The sequence below is a fragment of the Cuculus canorus genome, chromosome 5 (genome assembly GCF_017976375.1).
Source record: "Cuculus canorus isolate bCucCan1 chromosome 5, bCucCan1.pri, whole genome shotgun sequence".
In the NCBI taxonomy this organism is placed as follows: Eukaryota; Metazoa; Chordata; class Aves; order Cuculiformes; family Cuculidae; genus Cuculus; species Cuculus canorus.
Window position 1 is genome coordinate 59590554 of NC_071405.1, and position 12847 is coordinate 59603400.

Sequence of the window (12847 nt, forward strand, 5' to 3'; positions counted from 1 at the left end):
AACGCACACATTCAATAAAAATATTAAAGCATTATTTTTTTTTCATATAAAATACAGTACGGGACCAGGAGTTTTACTATGTTGTATAGTGCTCAGAGGAAACCGTTAAACTCATTATTCTCTGAAGTATATACACAATATGATTCTACAGCATTTTCCTATACAGCCAGCAAGTTCTTTTCTTATGTTGTTCATACCTCTCTTCACCTTGAATCAGGAACCTAGCGTCCACAAATATTAAATTCCTCCCCTTCGGTAGAAAACCATCGCCATTTTTTAATCAAAATTTGTTTTAAAGTTAACAGTCTATTCTAGGCCACCAAGTTTAGCTGAAAATGTGTGAAGCATGAAAAATCAACCAGAGTAGCAGCTTTCAAAGATATAAACAGTAAAAACCAAGACTGCTGCTACCGTGTCATATTCTTGGACTTAATTAATCAATCGACTCAATACAAAACTAGAAGCTCTCCCGTAACTTCTACAGTTATCAATATATTTGTCTTCTTTTCAATGTGAAATAATACTTTGAGATGATCTATGTACACAAGGTGGTCAAGTCAAGCTGTAATATAAATATAAGTGTTTTCTTTTAAAAAGTATTTTACAGACAATGTTATATACATTTGCTCATTTTACTTCTGGCTACAAATGAAAATTAACGGCACTGATACATGCAGAAAGAAAAATTACACCAAATATACTGAATTAAATGCATAGGAAGTGAGAACAGTAAGTCATGTGAATCTTATAAAACCAATTAGTATTTCTGTTTGTTTAGTAACAAGGGTATACTGAGGACAGCCTTTCTTACCCCAACCAGGATATCAAATAGGCACCTTTGCTAATGAAATATGACTGGTTTTAGTGTTTTACATATCTTTAATAATTCTCCATGGGTTAATTGGTTAATTCTTATCTGAAAGTTAAACGTTTAGTAAGTACAAAGCTGTAACAAATACCATACATAATAAACCACCACACATACACATACACTCTCTCTCTCTCTCTCTCTCCCCCTCCCTCCCTCCCCCATCCTCCCTCCAAATTTCCTCAATTAAGTTCAGTCCAAATTTGCCTGGGCTGTAATTTCTTTCTCAAGCTAAGTCTTTTGTTGTTGTTTTTGAAGTAAACACACAGTACTTTTGTTTTTGCCTGTTCAAATAAGAAAAAGCTGCAGTTCAAAATAATGAAAACAATTTCACTTTTGTTATTAATCTTTTGTTTTAATCATAGTACTTGATAAACAGCTGAACAGGATCCTAGTTTAACAGAAGGATAAACAAGAACACTGATGACAATTTGTTACAACTGCCTTAATGTACCTTTTGCTTAATGAACATCTGAATATGCAATGAAGTATTTTTGGAGGACACCCCAAAAGAAAACAACTTGCTGGTTGAGCAACAGAAACAACTTCCTTTTTGCTATTATGCTGAAACCAAAGTCATTTATATATAAAAATAAATGTTATGTTCTAACAAGAACATTTTAGACAATTACATCTGTGCTTAACAAAAAATATTGGTCACTCCAGACTAGAATAATTAATATTTTAAAGGTTTTTAGATTATCAGAATGTATGGATACAACTCAACACAAACTGTAGCTGAAGGGAAACAGGACTTGAAAATATCAATTTGTCCATCTGGAATAAAAATGCGACTAAATTAACTAATTAAATATTTAAAATACTACCATGGAATGTGACAGTAGGTGTGTTCCATACCTACTATATCAGAGAGAAGGAAAGTTTAACATGTAATAATTCGTACCTTACACATTTAGTTAAATATAAACATTTGTTATTTATACATAAAGTCACTTCCAAAAACTATTAATAAGTGATTTAGTTGCACTTAAAATCAGTTTCATCTCTCATTTGCCGAGTATTAACTTTTCTTAATCTTAAATCAACTGTCACTAGTGCACATTTAGTTAAAATTTCCCCTCAGGTAAGTTTTAATCCTTTTAAAAGAGCCCCCTCACCTAAACCATGAATGTACAAAGTGGCAAAAGTTAATCCCTTTTAGTATAATCATAGTTTATATACTCATTGTATAGCCAATAATAATAGGCTTTCCTTTGCAAAATCTCCTTCACAACTTGCAACAAATGCCACGCGCTCAAAGGAAATAGGCATGGCTAACACTTGTAAAATGCCAAGGTCTGACAAGTCTTGTTGCTTCCTCCACATCAAGCATCTCTTACATGAAAGAAGATTCCCTTCAGCTTGCCAAAAAGCTTCCACAAATCCAAGTTAGATGCTTCCTGGAAACAAAGATTTTTTTCAGCTCTGTTTGGCACAAGACTGATTCATCCTGCAGCTTTATGCTTTCCTCCACAGCACCCACATACCTCACCACAGTGATGGCATGCTCTCAAGGGGAGGTAGCAGCACATACATGGAGCAATGAACGAGAGTGCCACCAGTGCTAACCAGCGTAAGCAGAACTTGTCATCACTAGTGTCACACGAGCATGGATCAGAGAAATCTCCTTCAGAGTCTGACATGCAGTGATACAGCATGCTCTCTGCGCAAAGCATGCAACTAACTTGGTAGATACATCTTTTAATAGGATCTGGCGCATCTTGACATTTTCCTCTGCCGTTATCTTCATGATTAAACCTTTCCTGGCAGTATATACAACGGGAACGCTCACCATCCTCTTTTCTTCTTTTTGAGTTTTTAAATTTTGATGAAGAAGGCTGAGTTTTAAATACCACAGAACTCTTTGAGTCTTTCAGGGAATTCAACTTAGTTCCATCCCCACATGGGTATAAATAGTCAGATTTTTTACTGTCTGATTTAGAAAATGGTATATTTGAGTCTGCGTCATCCCTCTCCAGGTCGTTCTTCCACATGTCAGGATGCCTGTAGTCTGCATAACGACGTATCAAAATGTCACGAGGGTTTATTCTAACAATTTCATCGTCATCCTGAAAACTAACATGTCTGATTGACTTCAGTGGCACCTGAAAGAGCAGAGCAAGATAAGTTCACTATACTGAAGTCCCAAATTCATGTCCACCTACAATGTAAAACCTAGGTTAGAAAATAAAAAACCAAGATTTCTTTTTCCTCTGCTGAAGATTGCAGCTGCTTTTCTTACTAGTACAATTTACAATCTTCCCCCCAATAATTAGCATTTTCCAAACTACTAGGACCATAAGCTTTAGTATTCTTTCCTGACTTTTTAGTATCTCATAAAAGCTTTGGATATTTTGTTATCTGCATAAGACTTGATACTGTTCTTTGTATTATGCTCAAAATTCAGGTTTTAACACCTTACAGTGGCAACTAATTCCATAGATGAATTACACCTAAGGTGAATTTGCTGATTTCACATTGGAGATGTACCACTGCTTTAGGCTTAACTCCCTGATAAATCCACTTCGAGTTCCTCATGTTATCTAGGAGAAATTCCCTTTATTCCTGCTCTAAGTTTTCAAACTCCTTCCACTTTGACAACAAGAGTGTTGAATTCTGGTTACTCATTCTCAAAGCCGTATTCTAGACAACGATTGCGCCATAAGAAGAATAAAATTCAGTAGCATGGTCGATCAAAAACAGTGGCTTCTAAATGCTAACATACAGTACTTTACTTAAATTTAATACAGTTTAAGACACCAGCAGGCAAACACCTAAGCACTTTTAAAATTCTCAACTTGTAATGAGCTGACTATAATTCAAGACCTTTTACCTCAAAAAGCAAGTAAGAAGGAACATGCTAAACACATACAAAACAAAAAGCAGAAAGATAAGATGGAATTCTATTTGGTCTCTCTTATGACAACAGAGCAGGAGAGCATGAAAGATTGCTGAAGGTGGCAAATTTGAAACATCTGAATTGAAATACGGCAGATATTAGATAAGCGTAAGACAGTGGACTAAACGACAGTGGACAGCCACTAAATATTACTGAAATCACGCTACAAGTGACTTTCAAGAAAACGTGCGAATAATGACAGGATAAAAATTTAGCACATGTGTATGGAAGGAGATCCTGAAAACAGCAGATAGTGCACAAAAAATGCAGAAGTCTCAGTATGTCCCAGTATCCCTGCCCTACAGACGAACAATTATTTTCCTACGTTGCAGGGATATTATAATTGCAGCCAAAATATAAGTGAGCTTCAAGTCAAATTCTGCCTTTTTCTCCTGTAACGTGCGCAGCCTGTAACCATCTCACCAAAGTAAGAAAAAAAAAAAATTAAAATAAATTCGCTCCCTAAACAAATAGCCTTACAAATTCTCCTAGAATCATGAATTATTTGGGGATGCATCTTTAGCATTATTGTTGTTGGTTTGAGAGTGTTTACCTTATTAGTACTGATCAAATTAATAAGAATCAATGTTCCATAGCCTAGGACAACTGCTGAACTGCATGTTCCTAGCCTGTTGCAGTGTGAAACAATGCACTACTGAAGATGACGGTTTTACTTAACATGCTTCTACTTCACTTTGCACGTGTCTATGCTTCTACTACACTGAAATCTGCAAGCCTCGGTTTTGTGGCAGGAGGCAGAGGGAAGAGGGAAGGCAGCTGCGGAAGAGGAAGGAATAGCTTCTTAAAATATGTCAGCTTCTGATTATGTAAGAATATCTGTAGCCTGCTCTAACCATTACTTCCCCGCTTGATAATCCTTATGTGATATATTTTAAGTACAGAACTGTAATTAGAGATGCCTTGCCCTGGGAGTTTCAACTGGAGTATGCTAACAAGAATGTTTTTCCTTGGCTCCAAGCCATGTAGCTGGACTTCCACAAGATCTGAAGGTTACAAGGTGAAGCAAGGACATGTCCTATTTAGCTACTATCACTGCTCTTCCATACTTCCTCAGGTTCTAATGCAAGCAATTAGCCTCTCCTTTGCTTAAACAAGCAGAGTACTTCCAACTTTATTTTGTTTTCAAGCAAGAGAAAGGGCCTATTGTTTTAGCATCAATAAGTAGCTATGGATAATTGGCTTTTTTAAACAGTTAACAGCTTAAATTTATTTCAGGATAAAAGCATCAAAGATGTCATTATAATTCAGTATGATACGTTCATAAAGGATCCTTATCCCTCTGTCCACACAGAACATTATGCGTACATTTAAGACATTAAATAAACCCCGCTGTTTAAAAGAATAACTCCAAAACCTCAAATCACAAACCCACCTTCAACCTTCCATCCCCTAGACAGCTAATAGCCACTAAATATCACTAACAATTCTAACTAAAATCTGATCTCTCTTCAGTCTTTGAAGGCTTTTTATCTGTTTGATCAGAACACAACACATACATAGAATTACTTTCTTTTTTCCCAGGTTCCCAGCGAAGCTCCTAATAAAAATGCTTGAGGTCTGACACATTACAAGCAAGTCAGCATTACATTCTTTATGCAACTCATATTAAGAATTCAATCTTTAAGAAGCAAGTGGGAATTGCTGGGAAAAAAGCAAAACAGGAGAAACGTTGGAAAAGATTTATTTATAATGCTTACATATTGGCTGTTTAATGGGCTATAAAGTGTGAGGTACACAAAACCCTAAGAATATGCAATCCAGATTCAGTTAGGTAACAATACCAGTAAAATTCACTGAGAATAATACACACAAGTCCTCTAGCCATTCAGAATTGTAACTCAGTACAAGTGCTATTGCAGTGTAACAACTAAAGCAGGGAGGGAAAAGAATATTACAGCAAACTGAAATTCCACAGAGAATCTTATTGTGAACATAATTGGACCACTGGAAATTAAGCAGAAAATTTTTGTTGACATTATTGAGCTCACTAGTATTACACCTTCCTTGAAGGGATGCACCTTTAAACAAGGCATGGACACTTGCTCAGTACTGTTGCTTTCACTGCGTCTCCTCAAAAAGCTATACCTGACTTTTTGCTCAGCCTGCGGCTCCACTATATGAAGACACCGGCAGCTGAATATATCATTGCCAAGTACTAAAGTTAAACACACATCAGTGTACTGAAAGCTGAAGAGCTGAAGGACTTGGGTATTGTTTATTAACGAAGTATTACAGGTAAAGATCTGAACTGTCATTAATTACTTCTTCTGTTTTCCATGTACTTCATAAGCTATTTGACTTGAGTACAGGAAGAGAGTTCAAACCTATATATATGTAATAGAAACAAAACTGCAGATAGTGCTACAATACAAGAAAAATATTTTAAAGAATAGCTACTTAAATTTCCATGGAATCTCTAAGAAATTCAGTCTATAAGAAGCGAATTGTAGCACTGTTATTTCAAAGAAATTCCTATTTAATTTCTCTCAGACAGACACTACCCAGCATACCACAGCTTAAATTATTTCATCAGTAGCAAAATTTGTATGTGCTCTTAAAAGATACACACAGTTTAGGCTACTTGACTTTTTACAACTTGATGAAGACTAAGCACACACATCACTGGTTGCTGTAGCCAATAAACTGTAATAACTTTATTGCCCATCTATTATTATTCCAAGGATTTCTTAAATTAGTTTTGCAAGCAAATGGAAAGAGGGAAGAATACATACCTCTTCACAAACAGGACAAAAATAATGTTCTATAAATACGTCCTCTTTTGAAAACTTCTGTACATCAGCCTTATTCACGTTAGTCGGTTTCTTTCTGGTTTAAGGATCTGTTTACCAATAGCTTAATACTTTCCATGCTCAACTGATACACTTTCTGTTCAGTATTTTAGTTTAACAGGCAGTTAGAAAGCATAAACAATGTTTCACTAAAAATATTTAGCAGATGTGTCCCACTGTGCAATGCATCCAAGATACTGATTTTAAACACACTTTTTAAGATTTCTGATCAAGACTGTATTAGTATACATGTAAACGAGATTGAGCTCACGGCCAATTAACATATTGTGAACAAATTCAAACAGCTTTACAAGGCTGCAGATATAGAAATCTGACTTCAAAGAAAGTGAAAGATTTATTCACGTAGTCTGCTGCACCACAGCACAGGTAAGTGCCTTCACAGAGCTTTACCTCTGCCATAATAATGCTGTGATATTTCAGCTGCAAAGCTTATGCTTATCATTTCAAGAAGTTGAGAGTATAATACTACACAGAGACGTAAAGTGAAAGTGCTTTCTTGTCAGAAATTACATACTGCAACATTAACACAGCAAGCAAAGTAAGAATTGCCTCTTTTGTTGGTAGTCTTACCTGGTTAGTTTGACTAGGAAAACAGGCTCTCCTGGTGTTGATATCCTCAAATGCTGAAGGCCTTATATTTGCACTGTTGTAAGGTTCACTGGTTACTACAGTTTCATGTTGGAAAAGGTGATCTTTCATTAATGAACCTGATGAATTTTCTTGAGTAGCCTAGAACAATAAGAACTCCCTTGAAATGATTTTGTATTTATACAAAACCACACCAAACCCAGACTCATACATAAATACATTAGTGTTCTACACAAAATGTTAGAGGCACCTGTAGATGTAAATATTTTTAAATACAAATTTAAGTACTTGTAAGTAGGCAAGTATTTTCTTTACTATGGGCCAGCCTCAAAAAATAAGAATTCCTTCACTGCAGAGCCTACATAACTTGTGTATTACAGATACATGCCCTTGTAACACTTGCCAAATCACACTGAGGAACTTCTTTAAGGAAGGAGAGATTAGCCCAGTCTCCAAGATTAAACTTTCTCTGTCTACCCACAGAGCTGCCAATATTTAAAAACATACAATTGGACGAAAATATTTCTGAGATTAATAAGGCAAAAGCTAGTCAGACATTTTAATAAATTAAAAGCAAAATTCTTTAACAGATCAGCTGACAGTCAGTCAGTTTTAACATATACTGGTTCAATTAAAATATCTAATTACAGCATGTGCATTAAACAACTAATGACTGTCTTTTTGACTTTACGTTTATAGCAGGCAATTTGATACAAAGATGAGACCACGTGGCAACATATAATAAGATATTTGCAGGATGTGTGCTGCTCAGAATAAGGAAGAGGAAATACGTTTGGGTGGGATGCTGGCTTGTGAGATGATCCACTTTCTGAAAAGAATATAAAACCAAACAGTTCTTGTTCTTTAAGCTTAACTGACTGTGATATACTTAAGATACAGTAGAGAATATTGATACAAATCCCATTGGGTTGCCAAAAAAACGTACTGTACAACATTTTGTTTGTATTAAGAGATGCTGTGAAGTTAACTGACTGTCATCATCTGAAAGCACTGTGAAAATTCTGGCATCATCCAACTTCCAGCAATGAGAATATTTCAGTTTTATTACAAAGATTTGTATATATTAAGAAAAATAATAAGGGGGAAACAATAAAAATACTGCAGAAAACTACTGAGGCAAAGGCAAACCTTAAGTTTTGCCAGCTTAGTACTTAACACTGAATCATTAGTTTTCATTTATCAAAATACTTGAGGAACTTTTTCTGGGATTACATTAGCACCTCATACTAACGTATCAAGTTCTGAGACATCAAGATAAAGTGGAAGCAGATGTTCTGTAGCTCATCTTTAGGGGAAAGAAAATCACCATACCTCTAAGAATTTGTATGCATTCAAAAAGCATTGAATGGAAAAGCATTGTGAGTGGAAAAATATTAAAATTAGTAATTAATTAATGATCAGCTCTAATTAATGCTAGAGAGCATACACCCTATGACAGACAATAGCTAAATCAGGCTAAAGTTCCACTGAAACATTTTGAAGACAATCAAAATTCCAGAAAAAAAGTACTTTTTGGAAATCCTTGAACTTGACAACACTACTAGGCAATCAAACCTGTTACTGTCAAAATTAAGTTTTCTGGTCAAACACTGCTGGGAAAGGAGTACGTAAGAAACGTTGAAACGATTGGCAAGAGTTAGATTTCATGGGTGCATACTTAAAGAGCAAAAAGCATCAAATATTAGTGCAGTATCAAACACCTTCCTAGCAGGAAGTACTCCTGCAGGTACATTGCACAATGACATAAAAAGCTTCAAAAACACTGGTTCAAACCACAGGAGAGCTGCATTCAGAATGAGGAAGGAATGCCTAAAACTATTTTGGGTTTGAGCAATGTTATAAATGCTTACAAGCAGAAACTATTTAAGCTAGGAACACATTAACAGCTAGAAGCCATTTTACAGAAACCACAGTGATAAACACTACCTTAACCCCTCGCCTCTCCAGCTATTATCAATTTGAGTGGTCTAGGGAGAAGGATGAGAGCTGCAAGAACTACTACACTTTGTTTCCCAGGGAAAAAAATACATACTACCCACAAGCTAGTCCTTATCCCTGGGTGAGATCTGGAACAGCCTGCATTATTTCCTGTCCCTGTAGGTGATTCATACCTTTTTCCTTCAGAAATAAACTACCTACACTACAGAGTAAAAAGGACACGCACACATGCTCACACAGGCAGACACACTTCCCTTGGCAATCAAGAAGGGCTCCATCTAATAAAGGATAGAGTCACTGATCATCTATTACAGTGCTAACTAGCAGTACCAGATACCGATGTATGAAATACAAACCTTAATTTTAAAGCAAGCCCTTGTGCCCTACACACAGCAATTATAAAGGAATGCTTTTATAAAATTCCAACACAGACACCACAATTCAAGATAACTGACATCAAGGAGAAATTCAGAAGTGGCAAGAGACAGAGAAAGGCATGTGACCTTTATAAGGCAAGAACTTGTGAGACAGCTGTTTGGAAATCACAACGTTCAGTCTACCAACCTAGAAGCTATAGGTAAGTGGACACAGCCTAACTTCTGGTATTCATGGAAAGCGAAAAGCAAGCAAGTCAGTTATGATATTATCTAGCCTATAAATATTCACTGTGCAGATCTACAGAAACACCAGATTAATATCCTGAACTCTGTATTTTTCATTGAACTGATAGTTTAGATGCAGCCAAACCACATTTATTAGTATCAAAAAGGCTTTCTCTGGATGACACTTCCTGCTCCAATGTGATGTTTTATGACAAGGTCATAAACACCTGAAACCCCACATTTATAATGGAAACACTGACAACCTAAAAGGAGAGGACTCAAACAAAAAATGCTATTGTATTGAAAATGCATTTAAGTAAATAGCTAACATGTAAAGTTTTCCACAAGAGCTAAGCTTGGTATATTAAGTGTGCTGAATATTACACACAAACACAGACGCACACATTCCCCTTTTCTACTGTCCAAAGCAATTACACCGCCCACATTCAATATCCTTTAACCACAGCCTGCAAAGTACAGTACTGGCATAGGTTATTCAGTATCATCTGTAAAGTAACCCACGCCAGTTTTTAATGCACAACGGAAATCTGGTTTGCTCCCAGCTGCTGGTATAATAATTACTGTCCTATGGTTGCTAAGAGATACTCTGAATTTTTTTCCAAGACTACTAAAACATTTCTGTGCACGCAGGCAAAAGGATGCTGGGTAAAGCAATAAAATGACTCCAGCTGCAGCTCTCCAGCAGAATTCAAAGCCAGATGACAGCTGTAGAGAAAATGAAAACCAGACTGAACTTCTCTTCTTCTTCAAATTTTTTCTCCTTACTTCTCTCAGTTTGCCAGAGTGAAGTTTGGGAGAGAATTCAACATTGTTCTGCAAACATTGTTAAAAATGTTCTGCTCTAAGTAAGTTTAATGATTACACAGAAGGATGGATTAGAGCCTACATTTCCGTTGCATTCCAGTTCTTCTATTTACTTCCCATGAGAACTGAAAATCTGCTGTTTGAAGTTAACCAACACAAGAAGAATTTAAATGTTTTTTCCTTAATTTTTTAATTGCGAAGAAATTACACAGGTTTCAAGAACATCTGAATAACTTTCTTCCGCTCTAGCTCCTTCCAAAACTGATGGAGCCACTACTTTCATATTTGGCAAAGAAACTATTACAATCAGGTATGTATTTCTGACATGGACTGAAATATTACCTAGATTACTCTGAATGTTTTGTGAAGTTTAAAGTAAAAAACAAGGCATTTGACATGCCCCTCTCTTCCAAGGCTGTTCCACCTGAATACATAGAGCACACTCGAGGTTTTAGGGATTTCAAAGAAGGAACAAATAAATTAAAACACAAAGCATAACCCTGAGGAAATAAGAGAGCAATATGTAAATAGGCTGTTGGGAATACTGGTGAAATATATATATATATATATATATACACACACACACACACACACACACACACACACACACTTCCTTCTCTTTTTTTGAATACTATTCCACAAAAAGCCTTAACAAAACCAAATTATTTTAGCACAATATATTATTACATTTATTTTAAAATAAATTAGTATTACTTTTAGTTCCAGAAACTACACATAGGGAATTTATTATGTGTACTAAATATTGCTAATCTTTGATGTTTTATCACACAGTATTTTCTCCTCCATACAAACAGTACAGTGTCAAGGGTAAATTATTTTCTCTTTCCTTACAAGTCACAATGTCAAGTTATTTTTGTAAAATAAAACTTACGTGAACATTTAATTACAGCTATAAATTGAATAATCACTCATTAGTGCATTTACAAAGAGGCACATGAACCATGTATGTACTCCTTTTCTGTATCAAAACCACTTGAAAGGTGTATGAGATGCAGGCCTTTTCCCCTTTGTAATGGCAACGCCCTCAATGTACCTATTTCTGAAAGAACAAGCTCAACTTTTTTTTTTCCCTTTATGATTTACCAGCCTTCAGTTTTCCTCTGTCAAGAGTAAGAAGCTCAAAAGCCTAAGTTCTCCATCTCTTATTACTCTAAAACAGTAAAATGTGTTCGTAGCCTATAAATAACAACAGTATGGCTGAATCAACAAAACCTATCAGAAATTAAGATTCGACTGCACTATTTTTCAGTTCACAAAAGACTTATACATTTTGCTATCCAAAACCCACTTAAGCTTTAGATTCTATCTAGTTAGACTCACTTCCAAGTAAAAAAAAAAAAAAAAAAAGAAAAAAATTCCTGATTTTTATAGTTTTTCAGTTAAACTAGATGAGTTATACAACAAGAAGTTTATATTTGGTAGAGGAAAAGAATCTGACCCAATCTTTGAACAAACAAGCAAACTGACTTAAACAGGCTCCTTGCCTACTGCATTGAAAATGCCTAGTGTTTTATACCAAAAAATCCAAACCTCCTATCAAAACAAACTTCCAGTGTATATTTCCATATAAGTATATATACACTCCCAGGATCCATTTACAAACATTACAGGAAGTCAGACAGCTCTGCATTAACTCATTTGAGTATTTCTATTTGAAATCAATCTAGTAAGACTAATCTGAAGTTTATTTAATGACATAACAATTTGCATATAATATGTTCATTAAACAACTAATAGTAATCGCAATCACTTAAGCAACCTTTACAAGGAAGTGTGAACACCCTTAAGTGAGTATTCTTGTAATATTAAGATTTTAACATTTGTGAACTACAAAGCAGCTAAAGAAGCTTTAACGAAGCAGTATCTTCTTAAAATGATAAATTTGATCTTTAGTAAGAAGACTGCTTTCTCTGTGAGATTTTATTTAAAGAATGTAAAAGAAAAAATAACTAAAAAATCTAGTAACCAAAATACAATACAGTGAGCAAAATGCTAGCCCAGAAAGCACAAGAGAAAAGCTCAGTTTTTCCGATTTAAGAGTTGCACAGAGACTTTTTGGGCAACTTGCTACACCTACAAAATGTGATAATACTTACTACAAGTAGGCATGGAGATTTAACAGCAGTACAACTGACTAGATCAGAAGGCTGTGTGTATTGATCTTATTTGGATCACTTTATTTGCTTTCTGTAGTACCAAACATAACCAACCAGTAAAATAACCTGGAAGCATGCTTTGCTGTCCTCATCACTAA

The 12847-nt window shown here is 35.4% G+C and overlaps 1 protein-coding gene across 1 annotated transcript in view; it reads right to left on the reverse strand.

Moving 5' to 3' along the window:
• Positions 1-1033: 1033 nt before the first annotated feature.
• SPRED1 (sprouty related EVH1 domain containing 1) overlaps positions 1034-12847 on the reverse strand; it is a 59130-nt gene continuing 47316 nt past the window's right edge. Inside the window, exons 5-6 of the mRNA XM_054067229.1 lie at positions 7169-7327; positions 1034-2973 (exon numbers count right to left, since the gene is read on the reverse strand). Of these exons, the coding sequence (XP_053923204.1) occupies positions 2314-2973; positions 7169-7327 (819 nt within the window). The 3' untranslated portion in view covers positions 1034-2313. The remainder of the gene's footprint in view (positions 2974-7168; positions 7328-12847) is intronic.